Here is a 20180-nt window from a genome sequence, read left to right as displayed (position 1 = left end):
ACTCCCCTCCACTCCCTGCTCATATATGTTCAAGTTCATGCATGGTGGAGGAGATGCTCCACCTCCATCCAAGCCCTTGTATTCCTCCCAGTCTTCTTGCTTCCACCCAGTGGAAGATCTCTGCAGTTCCTGCTGTCAGGAATGGTTTTTCCTCCCAAGCCCTGCAATCTTTCTGTCCCCTGGATGGGGCTGCTCCTCTGAATCCCCCATCCTGCTTCAAAAATTCACTAAAAATATCCACAGACCCTCGTTTTCAATTCTCTCCTCCCAGTCATTGTTCGCACCTTGCACTGGTTGGGCATTTATTTTAGTTAAATGGCTACAGAGCAAATTTCTCCCCTCCTCCTTTGCAGGATGGTTAAGACCAGAGCTTGGAAGCAGGTTGCAGTGTAGGATGTATCTTGCTTTGCAGTCTGGGGATTCAGCTCTCCTGAGCACAATACTGTGCTTACCTTGCAGGGGATGGCAGGAACTGGCATTCCTGGCACTGCTGGCTCGAAGGGGGAAGAAGGAGAGCAGGTGGGTGGCCTTTCTGCAGTGACACATCTGCTGAAGTCCCCTTAGAGGGCTCAGTGTCTTCCAAAGTCTCCTCCAGGACCTTCCCTCTAGCTTCTTCTTGGAGGGTACAACCCGTGGTTTCGAAGGAAAGGGACAAAGAAGGGAAGACTTGGGCTTTTAAAGCTTGAGTTTTCACTGTTTCATTTTCTATTTTATTTTTTTTTAGGGGGCGATGGGCCCTCCAGGAGTACCAGGTCCAAAGGTGGGTACTGAAACCCTGAACCTGAGTCACTGTGCTTGATACTCAGGTGCCAAGGGATGTATCCAGCCCTAACCATCATCACTGGCTGTGGGAACATTGACCCCTTCCTCAAAAGCAAGGAAAGGGAATAATTCTGTGCATCAGCGGTCATTGGCCTGTGGAAGTCATTGCTGTGGGATGTTGCAGAGACCTGGAATGGCAGTGAGAGGCACTATCTCAATAATATAATAAATGCCATTTTTTTGTGGACAGTGAGAACCCGCAGAACTGTAATAGCCACGGTTAAATGTGTTTTGGGAGGAACATGAACTCTCATGCACCAGGGTTAATCCCAGCTCTGATGGGATGAGGAGGGATGAAGATGTGAGGAGCAGATTGTCTGACATCTGCATTTCAGGCACCTTCCTCTGAACCATCAGGAGATTCTCCTGAGCTGGGAGAAAAGTCTCTAAATTCAGTTTTGAGTGGCTTTTTGCATCTTCCTGAAGCATCCAGCTTCAGCTCACACTGGAAGTTGACACTAGAGCAAGACTGAAGTCCTGGGCACCAAATTTTCAGCAATTTTCAATTTTCGTCTCAGGAGATCTGAATTTCTCTGGCACAGAAAGCACCAGGCATGGGCTTAGGTGGTACAAAAGCCATCTCAGCACCATCCCAGGTTGGTACAGCTCTTGGAAGAGCAACCACATAGGATTGAGTTGCACTGCTCTCTGCACGTCCCCTTCTCCAGGTAACTCAGGTTATACTTGGAGTGACTGCTGATGCCCGAAGGAATATGAGCCACTGATTTATTTCAGGTCTGATAAAGTTAAAAAAAAAAAAAAATCCATGTTGACCCCAAAAGAAATTATTGTCATACTTCCAGGAGAGGTGAAAAATAGGGGAAAAAATATAATATTCATGGAAATGTTTCATTGGCCTGAAACAAAATATTTTGCTCTCCTTTGCAGCGATCTTTTTTTTTTAACCTTCATAAAATGGAGATGGATCTTAAATCTGTGAGGCCTTTGCAAGTGGTAACAGACAGTTTGCTGCTCATGTATTGATCTTCATGAGAGCAAAGACCTCCTTGAATTGCACAAACCTGTGAAGTCTGGGTGTGTGGCCAGGTGTTTCACTGAGAAAGTGCAAATTTTGGCAGGGTGCTCACCAGTAGGGTAACTGGTGATGTTGGCTTATGAGCTTATGAGCTCTTCCTGAGATGATATCAGAGGGTGCAGAAGGCAATCACTGCTGCTCTCCTTCATCCAGGGTGAACCAGGACCACCTGGGAGTGGAGAACCAATTGAGCCAAGGATGTGCCTCCAAATGAATCAAATCAGAAGGAATTTTTTCTAAATGAAGATTTTAATAAATACATAAGTTAATAAACTTATACGTAAATATAATTTACTTATATGTAAATATAAGCTCCAGACCTGCACGTTATCTGTGCAGTTAACTTCAGCTTTTCCAAAAGGCTGTCTCATCTTGACCTCTCAAGCTCCTTGGGAGGAAACAGTCTGATCAAGCTCAGGATGGTCTATATATATACCTATAGCAATAAGTGCTTATGTATATTATATTAGGTAGTAAATGGTCATGATATAACTATCTAGTATATAATAACTGTATATTATAATATACATGCAGTTTAGTATGAGGCATTATATTTAAAGTATAGATAAGAACGTGCTTGATTATACAATGTCTTAATTATAAATATAAATTGTAAATAATAGAGGTATTTAAAATAACATACAATGCATAAATACATGGACTACATATATAATTTATGATATATCCCATATGTGATATATATATATACATACATACATACATATATATATATATATATATATATATATATATATATAAAAGGAAATCTTGATTTTCCTTTAATTTTTTACTTGCTTTCCCCATGGCTTTCACAACCTCCAGTGGAAGGACCATGCTCAGCACGCTCTACCGCAGCATGTGAGCTTTCAGGCTGATCCTGCTCTGCCAGTGGAGCCTAAAATCTTAACAAAAGCATCTTCTGTTTTTCAGGGTAACAAAGGGGAAGGTGGTGTTAAAGGGGAAAAGGTGAGACTGGGCAGCACTGGATAGCACAGCAGGAGGGAATCAGCCCTGGCTCCATATTCAGGCTCAGAACAGAGCAGCTGAGATATCAGGTTGGGGATCCAGGGAGGGAATTTGAGGTTCCCCCAAAACGTTTCTCGCAGTCTGGATGTAGATGACCAGGCCGTGTATCTATGTGCTGTGTAACCACAGAGTTCAGGAGCCTCTTGCTTCTGAAGGAGCCTTTGTGCATGGGATAGACCTTACATCAGTGGGAAATATCCTAGACAGTTTGCAACCAGCAAACACAACACACCAAACAACCCTTGATTGTTCTTTGCCAGTCCATCCTGTGCATCGACAGATTTATTTTATTGAGCTTGATTTCAATTTTGCTGCTTGAACAAGTGCTCCCCCAGCTGTTTATAAACTCAACGATCAAAAGAGACGGTGGATTTTTTTCCTAAGAATAACTACGATAATGAAAAGTGGAAATAGCTGTCAGTCTTTCTCAAGTCATTGGCCTGGAGTGGATATATGGGCTGTGTCCTGAGCCTCTTGTTTGACTGACCAGGCTCAGGAGGGTGCTGCAGCCCCTTTTATAGGAGAGGAGTGTGGATCCTGAGACAGGCACTGATGGTGGAAGGATGTCCAGGGCCTGGCAGTGATGGACCAGTCCTTGTTACCTCGAGGTTATATGCTTTATTAGGTCCCTAAGGTGCTGTAAGCACAGTGGATATGCATGCTTGCAGCTTCCAGCTCTGAGCAGAGTCCCAGGGCTGGATTAGACAAAGCACTGACCTGGTCTGATTGCTCCCATAATCTCAGGGCTGTCTCCTGTCTCTCTGCTTTTCTCTTACAGGGACTCCCAGGACCTCCAGGGCCAAAGGGAGACCAAGTAAGTCAAACAGTAAGAGGGCATGTTTGGCTAGCTCACGGGACGGTATCCCAAATTTCCCCAGCTTGTATGGCATGTGCAGATCTTGCAGGTGCAGTCAAGTGTGCTTATGGGGGGCTACACAGAGAAGAAGCCAGCAGGGAGTCACTTGAGCATCCCTGAAAGCTCAGAATCTCATTTCTGGTTTTCTCTTCACATTCTGAACAGGGTTTTGAGCTGATTTAAAGAGGAGATATTTTTTTTTTCATTGTCCCAGGTTGTTCATTTTGTGTCATCTTGCTTTGCAGGGGAACCCAGGATTTCCAGGTGCTCCAGCTATGGGGGTAACTATGAGTGGATTACAGCCCTTCTTGTGCCATACAGCATCACCAACAGTGGTGCCAGTAGACCAAGGACAAAGAGATGCATCCCACTGAAGTGTGGGATGAACTAAGAGACTTTATCCCTGTCCCTCCAACCAGCCATGTCTTCTTCTCCCTTGCTCCATTTCTTTTTTCCTAGCCCTGTGCCACAGTTGCCCCCTGGCTTCTCAGAGGAGCAGAAGGATAAAGCCTCTCCCCTGCTCAAGCCTGTGTTCTGGACTTGTTCCCTTGTTCATGCTGCTCTGGTTCCTGCTGAAGAGACACTGCTGATGTCTCTTTTTTTTTTGATTATTTGCCTTGTTCTCAAGTGGAAACAGGTTCCTCCAGCATCCTGTTCATGTCCTTCCAAATGCTAGGGCAGCTTTCAGGATAAATTTTGGTGGTGGCCACCTCTGTGCACTTCACAGCACTTCTGCAAGGGCTGTGGGAGCAGCTGGAAGTTGCACCGAGGGCTGAGACCCACCACCAGGACACACCGATGCATCCTGGAGGATGCTTGAATGAGCAAGGGTGCCCTAAATTTCCTTCTGAGCAAAACCAACAGAATTGTTTTGGAGACACAAGGTAGGAAGACAGCTCCATGGTCCCAAAATCCAGGTCAGGGCTGCTCTGCAGAGTCATAGTGCGGCCTTTAACATTTATTTTTGTCCAAAGGTCAGTCCTTTGGTTTTTAAGTTGTTTGTTAGCAAAGGCTACAGCAGATATCTGTCAACTACCCCTCACTTATGAATGATATTTCGGTCTTATCCCTGGAGCCAATATCTACTGAGGTTGGTGGGATCCCTTCACAAGCTTCCCTGGGCTTGGCATTTGTCTTGGAGCCCTTCCTGGTGTTTTCTGTCCCAGTGTAGGCAATGCATTTCCTATCCCATAACGAGGCTGAGATTCTCCTGCCTTGGAAGTGGTAGCACGAATAGACCCTCCTTTGAAAGGGAGATCCTTTCCCAAATAAGAGAGAACTTCTGTGATTTCTTTTTATCCTCAGGTTTTGGGACCACCAGGCAAGAAGGGTATGAGGGTAAGTCCATTAATTAACACTGCTTGAAACTTAGATGAAACTTTGACTAAGAAAAGTGAGAGCTGGGCTATTTACTGCCTGAATCATATATCCCTTGTGAAGGGCTGGAGAGGAGAGGTTGGAAAATTAGCAACAGCCTTGCCCTGCTGGTATTTCTTTTGCTTTTATTAACATTTTGTACCTGTCATTCTCTTTCTAGCTCCAGTCTGTGGGGAAATCTGCTATTTCCATGTGATAGTTTTAGAAGGTAGAGTTCATGGAAGACTCATCCCACTCACAGAAGCTAGTTTCCAGCCAAGGGAGGCATTGACACCAAGACAAACAATAGCGGAGGCTGGAAGGGACTTCTGGAAGTCACCAGTCCCACCTTCTGCTCAAAATAGGGACAACTTCCAAACTGGGTCAGGTTCCCCAGGACCTTGCACTAAGCACCTCGAAGGATGGAGAGTTCCCCACCTCTTAGGACCATCACCCAGAATTTGGCCTCCCCATGACTGGAAGAAATTAAATTTCTCATATCAGGGAGGTCTCTGAGACAGAGCTGTTCCATGATTGATGTCCATATTCTACATCTGTTTTGTAGAGCAACACACACAGCTCACTTTTACAGTCTAGTCTTCATGGTGGTACATGGCCTGGAACAGCTTTTTTTTTTTTTCTTCTTTTTTTTTTTCTTTATTCTTTATAGTTTATTGTCAATCTGCAGAGAAATTAAAGATCTCCCTTATCCTTGTAAGGAGTATTTACTGCAGGAGAAACTTCTCTGGGTTTTCTGACTCCTGGTGTTCAGGAAATACCCTCCAGACCTTCCTCACCCCTTAAAGCTAATGAGTTCTGCCCTTTTCTCTGGGCCTGGGTGTTTGTGCCACCTCCCTTCTTTGGTTTTATTCTCCAGATTGTTTAATGTGGGTTAGCAAAAATTTCTCTCTTATTCTAGGCTAGCTGCAGTTAGGTAGTGACCTGGGACCTGCATTTTTTGTGCTTGACACCACTATAAGAGCACACATGACACCTTGTAGTTGTGTGATGTTACATACAACATCAGCTGCGTGGATGGATGGATGGATGGATGGATGGATGGATGGATGGATGGATGGATGGATGGATGGATGGATGGATTTCCCAAGGGAATGGTTTTCAGAGTGGGTTGAAACTGCAGAATGCAGTTCTAGCCAAGCCACATGAACAGAGCTTGGCTTTCCTGCATGATATTACTTGCTTTGGGGTTGTCTTTATCCACAGGGAGATATGGGACCAACAGGGGCCCTGGGACCACGAGGAGACAAAGGAATACAAGGAGACAAAGGAGAGAAGGTAATGCACTTGTTCTTCTCAGCACATGCTTTGTGGGTGGAAGGGTTTTATTCACCACTTGCCTTCCTGTGTCAGACACCCCTGTGCTCTAAGCCCAGGAGAAACCTGTGCTCACATGGAGAAGTCAAAAACTGCTTGCAAAGAAGTCAGTGAGGGATGAGGAGTTACCAGTGCTTGGCTCACCTGGCTGCCTGGGTTGGTGAAAATTCTTGGGATCTGCTCTGGCCTGTCCTGCTATCTTATTTATGAGCTTGGAATTGCTCCTGGAAGACACCGTGTCCCTGTTTGCATCCTGCTTAGCACCAAACAGGGCACTAGCAACAAAATCCCATCCGTTATAGCAGGGATAAGAAGTAGTCTGACCCTTGAGGGGCTGCAAAATAGCGGTGGGACAGGGACAGGTACCTGTGGTTATGGCACAGAATATATCGTGAAGAGCCAAGTGGGCTCATGTCTCCAATCTCTAAAACCAGGACAGTGAAACTGAGGCACTTGCTGGCTTCACCAAATAGTGCTTTTTGAAAATTAGCATCTCCTAGAGGTGACAGGCAGCATGGTGAGGAGGCAGAGGGATGTGGCAAAGTGGGGAATGTGGAGCCAGAGAGGAAAAGCTCTTTGGTGATGCAGTGAGATATTCATTGGCTTTGTTTTTGTGATTTTTTTTTTCAGGGAAGCCCAGGTTTTGGCATTCCTGGTCAGCCTGGGCTGAAGGGAGACCCGGGGGACAGGGTAAGTGGGGCAACACACAGGGTATGAAAGAGAAAGCTAACAGACACACTGGGAGGTTCAGAGGCAATCTCTCAGTCACTCCCACGGGGATCTTTGCACCTGACCTTGGAAGACAATGCTCCTCCAAAATGCAGAGAGAGGATCGCTCCTAAATCTGGAGTAAAGCTCAGGAAGTCAAAGCTCAGCTGGTGTTGCTGCAAGGAAGAAAGCCAAGGAATCCCCATTCCCAGTGGTTTTGTGGCCCGAGGGCAAGCCTGAGCTTTATCTTCCTGACTTTTGTGTTTAAGGCACTCCTGCATGTATTCACTGATGGCTAGTAAAGGTTAATGCCTTCACGTTTCCTCCTGCAAAGGTATTAATTGTCTCACTTTAAAGCAGCCAAAACTTGCAAAAAATAGCATATTTGAGATCCCCACCCCTCTGTCAAAGTCATTCATGGAATTAGTGATTTCAGAAATGATAAAGATGTGCATCTAGACAATGTCTGCTTGTAGGAGCCCCTCTTGGGATCAGATTTTTTCCCCTTCTTTGCATCATACTAGGCTGTTTCAGCTGCTACCACCTCCTAAGGGCAGCATTGCAGCACTGAGTCTGATGCTTACACCCTTTAGATAACACAGAGGACCCTCATCTGAAATTTTTCAACCTCTGTCATTGTCACTGTGTGACTAACGGTCTGTATTTCTGCAGGGAAATGTAGGTTTGTCTGGGAAACCGGGTCAAAAGGTGAGTATTTGATGCAGTTACTGCAACGTGTAAGGCACCATCTCCTGACTGATGTCTGTGTCACTCAAAGCAGCTTGAGTCAGTGTGGTTTTATCTTTGCCGTGGGGCTAGTGTCAAAATTTCGGGAGTGTTCAGAAGCTGAAAGGTCTGAACAGATCCTACTCTGCTGGAGTCTCCAGGTGACATGCAGAGCCCTGCACAGATAAATGTTGAAAACATGCAGGAAGTGGGGCTCAAAACTCCTGCAAAACCTGTCTTGTAGGAAGCAATTGTATGGCCATGATGCCCGGCACGCTCCTTGAACCTGCCCTACAATATCTTAAATGTGAGGACTATGAAATCCAGAAGAGGAATGTAACAACTGCCTTGTTTTCCTTAGGGGGAAATAGGTCTAAAGGGAGAGAAAGGTGAACCAGGAGTACCTGGGAAACCAGGCGAGACCGGACTAAGAGGTAAAGATGTAAGTAGAAGCCCACAATCCAGGCAGACGGTCATGCTGAACCCCTTTAATCCACCACTCAGTGCCAAGCTCTCAACCCCACGTTACGCCCTTGCAGCAGAAAGTAGGAACAAGTGATGAGATGGGACCAGTCTGAAACAAATATCTTATATAGGGCTGGATGGGAAAACAACAGTGGTCAACAACACGAGTCCAGGCCTCTAATTAGCCATGCTGGCTTGCTGTTTGAGGGATCCACCTTCCTACTTGCTCTGACCTTTCACAGCAAATAAGAACATAGACCCTATTGGGGTGAGCTTCAGGTTATGTTTTGGGGTGAGGTCTCTTCACGCATGGTCAGGGTGGTGCAAGTGCCTGGCACCACGGTGTTTATGTTACACCGTATGGATGCAGCATCTTTTTTTTTTTTTACCTCTTATTCAACATTGTGCTTTTTTGTTGTTGTTTTTTTTTGGTCTGGTTTGGGTTGGTTTGGGTTTTGCAGTTGAACCTGTCTGCCATGCAGGAACCTTCACGGTGTGCAGTCACACCAGCCCTGAAGGGCTTGCTGTGGTTTTTAGGGTACAGCAGCTCCCTCTTATAACCATCCAAGGTGGCCTTTCCCAAGAGCTTCACAGCTCGCTGGCTTCAGATAAACCTCTCCTACAAGCAGTTTTCAGACTTTTCTTCAGTTCAAAGGGCTGAGCTGACCCCTGAGCATCAGGTGGAATAAGATCACCAAGAGGAGGCTTAAATAAAAAAGAAAAAAAAGCAGCTGTATTTCTGAGCCCAAAGCACTGCACAATTCCCCTGAGTTCAGAGCCATGGTGATTTCAGAATCAGACCAAGAGTTCTTAGCCTGAGCAGGAAATTAGTGTAAAACAACTTGCTGCAAGACAAAATGTAACCCAGCATTTTTGCATTGTGTTTTAGGGAGAACCAGGGAAGAAAGGCACCTCCGGGACAAAGGTAACATAAACTTTTAGTGCTTTCAGACAAGGCATTGCATGAGTTAGTCAAAAAGAATCTGCAAAACTAATCCCTTTGTTTTGAAGCTGACCCCTGCTCGTTTTATTTCCTGTTGCCTTGTCCTTGGGTTAGATGAGGCTGTGAAGAACCCTCTCCATATTTCCCATGACTTTTGTTTCTTTTATTTCAGCTTTGGTTTCATCTTCCAAAGCTAAAGGCTGAAAAACAAAGGTCAAAAAAGAATCAATGTGTGTTTTCTTTGGGAGAGAGATCTTTACACTGTCCAGCAGAAACCATTCGTTGTGACAAATCATAGTAGGGTTTGGTGGAAATAACCCAGTTTCCCCCATAAGTATGAATAGGTTGTTTTCATCATCAATCCCATTTATTCCAGCTCTAGGGCTGCTCTGAAACATCACACCTAGTCAACAGTTGATATTTCACATCACCATAAGCCTGCCTTTGTACCAACTTTCCAAGCATTAAGCAATGCCCAAGAGGTGCCCTTACCTTCTTTTAGGACCACTGGGATAGTAGTTGACTTGTTTCTCCCCCTTTAAATTGTTTCCTTCAGGTGTAAATGGAGTAAAATTAGTATCACCAAGGAAGGCTCAATGCAACCGAAGAAGGTATTTTAAAGCTCCTATTCCTCTCTTTTAGGGAGAAGCTGGTGCCCCTGGAGAACCAGGAGAAAGAGGAATGAGGGTAATAATTGAAATTATAGTGATTTTCTGCCCAGGTGAGTTTTCTGCTCTGCTACCACCTGGGCCCCCTGCTCTGTCCAGGAGGAAAGGAGTTCCTTCTCCATCCCAGCAAGAATCCTCACTTACAAGTTTCCAAGTGCAACTATTTATTCCCTATGTGAAAAATCCTGGGGGGAAGCATTTTACTTGTCTGCTTTACTTTCTGAAGCTGCTGGGCAGGCTCTATTTCTGATTGTTTGCTTCTCTGAATCCTTTCTTGTAGGGCCCACTTGGACTCCCAGGACGACCTGGAGAGCAGGGCATAAAAGGCGACACAGGACAACCTGGAAAGGACGTAAGGAATGCCCAAAGCAGCAGCTGAGAGAGGAAGGGCTTGGGATAGTGCACTGCCAGTCAAAGACAGAACTGTATTTTTTCTGCCTCACAGTGTGCAACGCACAGAAAGCTCCCTCCCTTTCTCCTGGGAAGGGATTTCCTCTTCAAAGGGAGGATTAGGGCTCTTTCTCCATTCTTGTTTGACTAGCTGGAGCACGAGTTAAATAGCAGGACTGTGCACCAGGGGGTACTGAGCATGCAAACCTTCCCCAGCCCCACGCTGCTGGAAACAAAACGCTCAGCCCTGTCTCAGTCTGGTGAGGAAGGAAGGGGAAGGATGCGCTTGTGTTCTGTCTGATCTCCCTCTAATAGCTTAAGAAAACACTGGCTGGCATAAGCTACATTTGTCAGAGGGACAGAGGTCTCAAAGGCATGGCATTTCTACAAATTTTGGTAAAATGAGCATCTGGCTGGGGGAGAGAAAGTCCCTAACGAGCCTACCCACTGGGGAAGAGGCTACTAACCTCACCCCTTATTAAATATCAGAGAGCATCCTCTGCAGGAGCGATGTTGAATTCCAGATTTCATTAGCTCAGTTGCTCTGGGAAGGGCTTGTTAGTCCACTAGATGCTGAGCTAGCAAAAAGATGCTGAGCCCCCCTCCCCTCCCATGGCTTCCTCTCATCCTGCCTCTCTCTCCCCCTCCTAGGGAATCACTGGAGAGAAGGGAGACAAGGGCGATTCTGTAGGTTTGCACGTTCCCATTTATAACTTTGCATGAAAGAGTCTGTTTGGAGGCTGAAGTGCTGAATTGCACCACTCACTTTTTTTTTGCGGGGGGGTTATGGGGATGTTGTATCTCCCTAGGGTAAGCCTGGTCTGCCTGGGACTCCTGGAAGCATTGTGAGTAACATCTTCTTCTACTGACTTCCACATCTGATCAGGGATATGTCGAGATTTATCATGAATCCTGGGTGCCACAGGGGACACACTGCCAGAAATGTACAGTGTGTGCTGTACAGAGGATTTCCCTCCTAGCAGCACCCTGAATCTCTGACCTGTGAGCACAAAGATGCTACACTGGTATTCCATTGGTTTGAGCCCATACATAATGGGATCACATTGCTGGTTAATTTTAGAGAAAGCTGCTGGCTCAGGGCCCGTGGGTAAGGGCTACCTGGGACAAAAGGCACGTGGAGGTGAGAGCTCACATCAAAGACATCTTCCTTCACCACATTTCTTCCATTTTTTTGTAGGTGTCTTCTCTGGAAAACACCATCACCCTGAAAGGTGAAAAGGTAAGGTCTCCTTCTACCTGAAGAAGCTTTGCCTTGAAGCTGAATATGTGATTATTTTAGATATGTCATATATTCTGTAATTTCGTTACTTTTATAAGTCCAAGTCTGCAAACACAGCCTGAAACTTGCAGGTTCCTTAAGCAAATTCTTGCTGTTCCCACCTCCAGCAGCAAATCTACTCCAAACTCCACGTATCACTGTTGATGATGCTGGGGCAAGGTGAAATACAATTCTTCCCAGTCCTCTTGTGTTTTCAGGGAAAACAAAAGAGAATATTTCAGCCCAGAAATTGGGAGGATATAATAAGACAATGAAGTTTGTTGCCAGCCCAATGGTTTTGCAGAAAGGCAATAAGATGACTGGGATGCTGCTACTCCAGTAGTTTGTCCAGCACAAGTCTATTGCTATTGCAGAAGCTCCCTTGCTCAAGCAATAGCTCTGTCTGGAAGGGATTGAAGGAGCTTTTACCCAGCACCAGTACTTGGAGGGATCACAGTGACATGGATCCAGCACAGAGATATCAGTGATAGGATGCAGCAGAGCCGGAGTCATTCCATCCTATCACCAGCCCTCTGAAAAAGATCACTGAAAATATCACCCAGCCCCTCATGACTTGGTGCCAATCTGCCTAAATTCTATCTGGGGAATGCCCAAATAGTGATCAGTGGTGAAGCAGCTCCTTATCCCCTCCTGCCCTGCTTATTTATGGTCTGTTCAGCAAGCAAATGGCAAAGCTGCCTGCAAACCATCATGCCATGTGCAGCCCCAGTGCAGGAACAGAGGTGGGGTCATGGAGCAATTTGAGTAATCAAAAAGCCCAATATGATGAAAAATGTATTTAATGCATTTAAATCCCTCTGTTCAACAAAGTTTGTGAGATGGTCATTTATTTTATGCATCATGCAGCTGGGGTCAGGAGAGGAGAGGAGGCAGCCAGGGGGGAGGCAGGGCAGCCACAGCATTGAGTTCTGCCAAATTTTGACGTCTGCCAAATTTCACTGAGAGGAAAGGCTTGTTCAGAGAGAGGCAGAGTGTTTACCTAGATGGCTGCTTTGTAGGCAGGTCTGGGCTTTCCAGTTCACCCACAGGACTTGGTCACAGGCAAAGACTGGGAGAACAAGGCAGTATCATCGTGGGTCTGTCCCCTCCCCAAACCCTACATGAGATATCCAGGTTTTGCTTCATTGGCCAAGCTGTGATGGCAAAGAAATCCAGGAGAATTTTAGTTTGTGAGGAGGAGTAACACCATTATTAGCCCAAGTAGATATAAGGGGAAAAGAATAAACAGAAAAGCTCTTAGGGATGCAAAGCTTTCTTAAGGACCTAGGTAGCATACTTCAAGTGAAGAGCAGAGTTGCTCCAAGTTTACCTTAATTATGTGAATTAATAAGGTAGTTACAAGAAAAGTCTGGTTGGTCCATGCGGAAAAGACAGGGATGTTGTTAGGATGAGGCCGGCACAGGCCAGTAGGTGGCAAATGCCATAAAACATGATGAAACCACTGTGAATTTTAGAGGGGCTGAAGAACTAACAAGTTCCTGCTGGCTTGCAGGGGGATCGCGGGAAGGATGGTTTGAAAGGTGAAAGAGGACCTCCAGGCCCAAAGGTAGGTGCTCGAATGCGTGGAGGCATCTTTGTGTTGGGCTGGCCAGAGGGGAAGAGAAAGAGAACCCATCTCAGATCTCTTCTTACCCCAAAAACATTGGGTTTGTCAAAGCAGGCGTCATGAGCTGGGCTCGTAAGCTTGTGGTCATCGTGATGTAAGCCCTACAACCCAATTTCGTAAATATATGACATGTAGGAAGGAAGGTGCTGTTCAGGAGCTGGACAGGATACATTTCTAAAATGCTTGGGGTATTTGCTTTCTTTCCTCCCCTCCTGCAACTTGAAGATCACATCAGAAAGGAATGGAAAGAGAAAATGCTTCTGCTACAACACGCATCTAGAGATCTTTAGAGGTGGGACCAACTGCTCCGCTAACAAAGAGGAAAATGGTGAAGAAAGCAACATCAGTGGGTGCAGGTAGATGTCCTGATGTACCCAGTTTATCCAGCGCATCCCCACGATGTGGCTTCTTTGCCCCAGCACACCTTGGCATGGAGATGCAGCACCAATGGGGCCTTCCTGACGCCCTTCATTCCACCGGAATCTGTCAGTGCAGAAACCAGATTTCAGTGAAATGAAGCCCGTCAGAGAGGCAGGTCAGCCCCTGGTCCCATCAGATGCTCCTTGCCCTACCACTGGACTTCCCAAGCTGTTGCAGCTCATCCAGCATTTCATCCATGGCAGTGGCTCATGATCTCTCACCTGGAGACCCACGTCATATTGGTCAAAGAGAGACAGAAAACCCATCCCTGGGACTTAAACCCATCAGAGATATTTGACCCAGACTGTGCATGGTGGTGTGGAGGGCCACCAGGACCACAGCCACCCTTAGAAGGGACCACGGTCCCTGGGAGCATCTTGGCCACCCAATGCCTTGTTGCCACAACCACACAACTTCCAACCATGGCACTGGCAGTACCGGTGGCATTGAGGGGCCAACTGCACTTAGGTTTTTATGTCTTGTGCATGGCTGAGGAATGGAGAAGGAGTAGATTCAGTCTGTGGCAAGGAGGATTGCCTCCAGAGCAACGGGTCACCCTCTCACTACATTTATACATGCCAAGTGGAAATGTGGGAGCTTGTTAAATATTTTTATTTTTTCAAAAAAACACCTCTTTGGTGATGCTCAAGTCAAACTCTGGTCCATCCTGACCCTAAAAACACAGCCATTGCCTGCATCTGATGGAGGAGCAAAGGAGCCCATGCTACAGGCTGGGATTCAAACCCCTCTGAGAGCCAACAGAGCTTTTTCTGGGGTCACGGAGCCAGATGGTGGCAGACTTCTGCCCATTCTTGATGCTCGATGGTACAACTTAATTAATTGTTGTTATTTGTTTGAAGGGAGAGCCCGGTCCACCAGGAAAAGGAGTGGAAATGAAGGTAATGACAATAAAAAATTTGGAGCGTATTAATGTTGGCAACACCTCCCTTTTTACCAAGGGTTGGGATGGCAGAGGGGACCCCATGCATGCCCCCAGGCTTAGCCATCACCACCCGTGAAGCCAGCTTCCCAGGCTGGAAAGGGGAGGAAAAGTATCATCATGTTCAGTCCTTTGGGAAATGCCATTTTCTCCTCTCCTTGCTGTGTTTCCCAGGGCACTGGAGTCAGGCTGCTGCTCAGCAGGGGGCATTTCTTCTGCTCTTTGGGGCTGGCCTTTAGTCATGTCCTTACCTTTCTTTCTTCTGGCAGGATCTGGAGAGACTTTTTGAAGAAAATGGTATTAAGGTATGTAACGCCTTGACCTTCCTCTTGACAAGGTGATTGCAATTAATCTTTTCCATCTATCCACTCTGGTCTTCTGGAGTTGATGTGTGCTCCTCTGAGCCCAGCACTCACAAGAAGGCATGATGTCTTCCATCTTCCATGGATGAGGCATCTACAATTTCTCTGGGCAATGCCAAATCCCCATTCAGAGCTTGGTGCTGCCGCCTGGGTTGGTTGGTGGAGTGTCCTGCAGCAGCACTGGGTCTGCACAGCCAGGAAGAGGAGACCCCCCAGGTTCCTCTGGGTGCTTTGGCCATCTTGTTTTTTACATCTTGTTTAGTGCAAAAGCCAATTTGGGCTGCCCCTTCACTGATAGCACAAATAATTGTGACTTGATCACTGCAATACAGCCATGCTAGGTCGGTGGCCTCCCTCTCCAGTCTCAAGGTAGCCACCAAGCTCAGGAATTGTGATGAACCTCAGCTTTTAGTATCTACCAGCTAGGCCCTTATTGTTGAGCTCATTGCCCTCAGCTCCTTTTTGTGAGCTCTGGAGATGTGACCAAGGGTGGTGAGGAACTGACTTATTCAATCGGGTGTAGGGGATCTTATTTACAGTGGGGAGAGCCCCTGCGTAAGCACCATCGATCAGATCCTAGATGCCCAAACCTTAAGCACCTATATTTAAATCAGCTGTTGGCTGTCAGGGCCAGATCGTAAAATCCCAGAATCATTAGGGTTGGAAAAGACCTCCAAGACCGCCTGGTCCAACCATCCCCCTACCACCAATGTCACCAGCTAAACCATGTCCCTAAGCACCACGTCCAACCTTTCCTTGAGTACCAATGCCTAACTAATGCCCTGTGAGCTGACTAGAAACGCATCAGCAATCTTTTTGGGGTGGCTTTTCTTGGACTGTTGTGTCTTGGGGATGGGAGAGTGACAGCAGACCATTGCCTGAATGGTCCATGCTGTTGGCAGTTGGCATTGCTGAAGGATCTCTCCAACGTGCTGCTACGGGATGGGCTGGATGGGCTGATTCAGCAGTTGGGCAGCTCCAGGACAAGCAAAGCCTCCAGGAGAAAGCAGACACTTGCACGGACTGCTAAGCATGGTGTGAGTATTCATCATCCTCAGGGGAACCTAGAAGGAAATGAATCAGTGAAGGCTTCAGGGTCACCTCTGTCATCAAGCAGGCTACGGTGACTTGCAGCCAGCTTAGTCTGGAAGGGGCTGGGGGGTCTCACCAGGATTTTGGAACTATGGGTTAAGTTGCTGAGATTGCAAAGCACCTGGTTTTCAGGGAAATGAAAGAATCAGCTCCTGATATTTGGTGGTGGTAGCTAGAAGCCATCATCTATAGCTCAGAGAGGCTGGGGGTTGCTGGACTGGTGGACGTGTGAGGGGATCAAAGCAGAAGAAAGGATAAGAAAAGACCAAAAGGGTGGCCTCAAAAGTGAGAGGGATCCCAGGGACACAGAATTAATTGGGAAAGAAGGCCTGGAAATGACAAGCAGGGTCTGGCTGCCTGCTCAATCTACCCTGGCACAGGAAGGCCAGCAGGTGGGACAGAGCATGCCAGGGTGGTGGGCAGAAATAAGCCATCAGGACCCAGCTTTTTGCATTTGTGGTTCTCTGGAGCTCAAGTTTGACAGGGCCACAGCAAACCACTTTTTTTGAGATTGCAGGATTCACTGAAGTTTGATACTTCTCGTGATGCCCTGGCCAGCAGCGAGGTGACAGAAGAAGCACAGAGCCTGGCAGCGGAGCCTCCGTTTAGGGTGCTGGTGTCTGAAGGACCCCCTAAGGTGACAAAAACAGCAGAGCTGATGAAATGGAGTCACATAGATCTGTACTCTTGTCCACCCAGTCTGCTGCAGCAATAATAGAGCTCTCACATCTTATGTGTGCCAGATGCCTGGGAGCGCCCAGCCCATGCTCCAGCGATGATCCTCCTGCTGATTCCTCATCCTCCCTTGTAGAGGCTGTAATCTAGGTGTGTCTCCTGCCCCAGCAGGGATGGATCCAATCCTGCTGTCAGATTGGGCTGAGATTGCCCAAGGAACAGTTCCTGCCATGACTCCACAGCCCTCATTTGCTTGAGTAACCAGGCTAATTGCTAGAGATAATCTAGTCACCTACATCCTCTGCAATTTCAAGTAACAGATTGTGGTTGTGGGAATTACAAATTTTAGTGATAAGACTTAATCTCCATCCTGGACCCGAGTTCCTGTGTGTTACAGCACACCTCCAGGAATAAATTCAGAAGGCTGTATCCAGGCCACCTCTCATAGCTGTTGGATGAGTCCTGGCTCTTAATTTGCCCACACTAGACAATCCTGATAAGAGAGAGCCCAGGAAACAGTAACAGCAGCCGAGGTGAGGCTTTTTAATCCTCTTTTACAACAGTCAAGAAGTGACTCACTCTCCACAAACCCTTGTTGGTCACTGGTAGGAAATGTTGTCTGTATCTGGAGCACAAGAGATGTGGGAGCATTTGGAGCCAGATCTGATGATTTTATCTTCTTCTGTGGTTGGTTCAGTGATGACCCAGTTGCTCAGGCTTAGGTCAAGACAGGCTCATCCCCCCTCTGTCCAGGCTCTTCCTGTGATCTCGGGTGAGATGCCTTACTTTTCCAGATCGTTGCAACCTGGATGACTGTCTTTTAGGGTCTTGAGGGGAATGAAGTGCTCACCAGTAAATGTGTTTGCACCAGAGAGCTCAAGAGACTGAAAATAGACATGTGGCAGAAAGCCTGGAGCCAGCAATGTTGGGATTTGGGGCATGGAGACACCAAAGCTGTCTCTGTTGGGTTTATTAGGGACAGCATCTGGAAATTGGTCACATCATGTGCTAGATGGCCTTTGTAAGATAGGGTGTGCTACGTAGTCTGTGCTGAAAGAAGCCACACGACTTTGTGGTGTACTCAATGATATGCCAGAGACGTGCTCCAAGAGACACAGCTTTTCAGATACCAGCATGGACCTATGAAAATAACCGAGTTTCACTCATCTTTGTGGGTCAGGGCGCTCCACAAACGTTGTCACTGTCTCTGCCACCATGAATGGGGGTTTGGAGTATGCTTATATGGCCTGGGCCACTTAGCCAGGGCAGGGTGGGAAGGGGCTGCTCACCTTCTGGTGAGAGCCTTGGTTTGGGATCCAGGTGAGAAGAGGCAAAACATTTGCCCTGAGCTCACTTATATTGTTGTGGGAGCACCATTGCTCCTCTCTGACCCCCTAAATCTGGCTGAAAGGGTTGGGGACCCTCTCTTCTCACCTGGACCACCCTGTTTAGGATGGGCCTCAATGAAAAAGCAGGGAGCAAAGGGGGCTCCCTTTTTTCGGCATGCCCCAGCCCAAAGCCATTAGCACTTCCCAAGTAAGGTGCAAAAGAGATCATGGTAACTTGGTTCTCCAGCCTTGTCCTGCTGTCTGTGGGCACATTATTGAATAAATGGTGTGTTGTTGATAAAAGCAGTGTGTTGTGGATGAGGTCTTGACTCGGAAAAAGAAGTAACTGCTTTTGTTCTCCCCAGGGTCCATCTGCTGGTGAGTACCAGCCCCTGGGGAACACTCCCGAGTCCTTGGAGGAGAGAAGGAAGGAGCAAGACTCGAAAGGGACAAACACTTCTCTCAGCAGTGTATGTAAATGCCTGTTCAGTGACTTTTAATTACATTCCTATTTGTGCTGATTTAATAGGCGCAATGGGATTACATTTTGAAGAGCTTGAGTGGACAAACCCTTGCAATTCTGTGCATTCAGCCTCTATTTTGCTGCAGTGAAAAGCTAATTTAGGGAGAAGATAAGGAGTTCTGCATGAATCGGTTTCATAGTTTTGAAAAGTCTTTGCTTTCCAACTTCCACTCTGGTAATCAGTAAGACTTGTGTTGTCACTCACCCAGCATCCCCTGCAGAGCTTGCCTGTGCCTCACACACACCCTGAAGATGATCTGCAAGGAAAGCAATCCATGGAGCTTCTCGAATCCTTGGAGGAGAAGGCGCAAGGACAACCACAAGAGGACACCAGCCATGTATGTATTCCCCAGCAGCTCTGGGTGCTAGACCAGTGTGGAGACAAGCGATAGACTGGAAGGGACTGGGATGCTCATCTCTCACACAATGCTTTGAGATCCCCAGGGGAGACAACTGCTTGGACATAGGACCTTGGCAGGAGGCTGATGGCTTCATGGCTAATGGCCTTGTCCTCTGTATATGGGCAGGGAAATGGGACCACCCACCACCCAGAGCCCTTGGAAAATTTTTTTGGTGGTTAAATACCCACTTTGATGGAAAAAAAAGGCCAATTTCAACAAGAGTAAACTGTAATTTACCAAGCCTTCGTGGGGCAGCTGAGCCAAGGTGCCTATCCCAGAGGAAACATGGTGTAGGGCAACCCACTTTAACTCTTCCTCCAAGGTCTGCAAGACATTCGCCTCTTAGAAACCTCAGGAGATGAGTTATTGCTCCTCAGCTGATGGATGGTAGCACAGAAAGAATTTCCTTCCATAGCCAGGAGGTGCAGCAGCCTTCCAAGGGCACATGCACGTCCCCTCTAAGTCACACCACAGCATTTGCAGCAAAGCCAGAGAGCACATCCAGGCTGGCAGCAGCAGTGTCACAGCTCAGAGGATGGGCACTAACTTGGGGTGCTGCTGCAGTGTGGTTGTCGGAGCCCTAACATCCCAACTCACTCTTTATTTCTGCCCTCCTGGGCATGTATTTTCTTCTGTGAGCCCTAACATGCTCAATGACTTGGACCAAACCCAGCACCCTTCATTCTTCACAGCACTTTAACCCTAAAAGCAAGGTCGAGCTTGGCTGGGGGACCCTTCCCCAACACCATGCACGGAGTGGCACCAGGCCTAGTGATGGAGAGGGGGCAAATGCACTCACCCAGTGCTGCTTCTGCACTTTTCCACCCGATGTTTTCCTGTGTGATGGAATGAAGGCTGTTTCTGAAAACACTTGGAGGCAGGATGCCCACAACCTGAGTGGAAAAATCCCTTGGATATTTGCTTTTAGCTACAAGCACAGCTTCTGCTAGGAGCAGCATCAGCAAGGATGCTATTTCTAGGAACAGCGATGGGGGAGGTAGCAGGGAGACACTGTCAGAAGGAAATCTTGCTCTGATTTGAGTCTGCTGGAAACTTGCCTCTGCTCCATCCCTTCAGCTGTCTCCTGCCTTGCAAATTGTCACGGTGCTGGCTCACGAAGCTGGAGCAATTGCTGTGGCAGCAGCCACGAGAGGGCTCCCGGCACAAGCACACGCACACAAGTGCTCACACACGCATGTCTG

General features: G+C 47.2%; 1 protein-coding gene across 1 annotated transcript in view; it reads left to right on the top strand.

The window, feature by feature from the left end:
• Positions 1-20180, top strand: part of LOC116499632 (collagen alpha-1(VII) chain-like) — an 89605-nt gene that overhangs the window by 29889 nt on the left and 39536 nt on the right. The window contains exons 35-55 of the mRNA XM_032204421.1: positions 460-519; positions 725-760; positions 3663-3698; positions 5046-5078; positions 6321-6392; positions 7062-7121; positions 7812-7847; positions 8227-8307; positions 9220-9255; positions 9916-9960; positions 10222-10293; positions 10983-11018; positions 11141-11176; positions 11530-11571; positions 13124-13177; positions 14518-14556; positions 14867-14902; positions 15862-15996; positions 16569-16688; positions 18420-18524; positions 18799-18915. Of these exons, the coding sequence (XP_032060312.1) occupies positions 460-519; positions 725-760; positions 3663-3698; positions 5046-5078; positions 6321-6392; positions 7062-7121; positions 7812-7847; positions 8227-8307; positions 9220-9255; positions 9916-9960; positions 10222-10293; positions 10983-11018; positions 11141-11176; positions 11530-11571; positions 13124-13177; positions 14518-14556; positions 14867-14902; positions 15862-15996; positions 16569-16688; positions 18420-18524; positions 18799-18915 (1287 nt within the window). The remainder of the gene's footprint in view (positions 1-459; positions 520-724; positions 761-3662; positions 3699-5045; positions 5079-6320; positions 6393-7061; positions 7122-7811; positions 7848-8226; positions 8308-9219; positions 9256-9915; positions 9961-10221; positions 10294-10982; positions 11019-11140; positions 11177-11529; positions 11572-13123; positions 13178-14517; positions 14557-14866; positions 14903-15861; positions 15997-16568; positions 16689-18419; positions 18525-18798; positions 18916-20180) is intronic.

This window comes from Aythya fuligula, chromosome 1 (genome assembly GCF_009819795.1).
Source record: "Aythya fuligula isolate bAytFul2 chromosome 1, bAytFul2.pri, whole genome shotgun sequence".
Taxonomy (NCBI): Eukaryota; Metazoa; Chordata; class Aves; order Anseriformes; family Anatidae; genus Aythya; species Aythya fuligula.
This window is presented reverse-complemented; position numbering and strand designations above follow the sequence as displayed.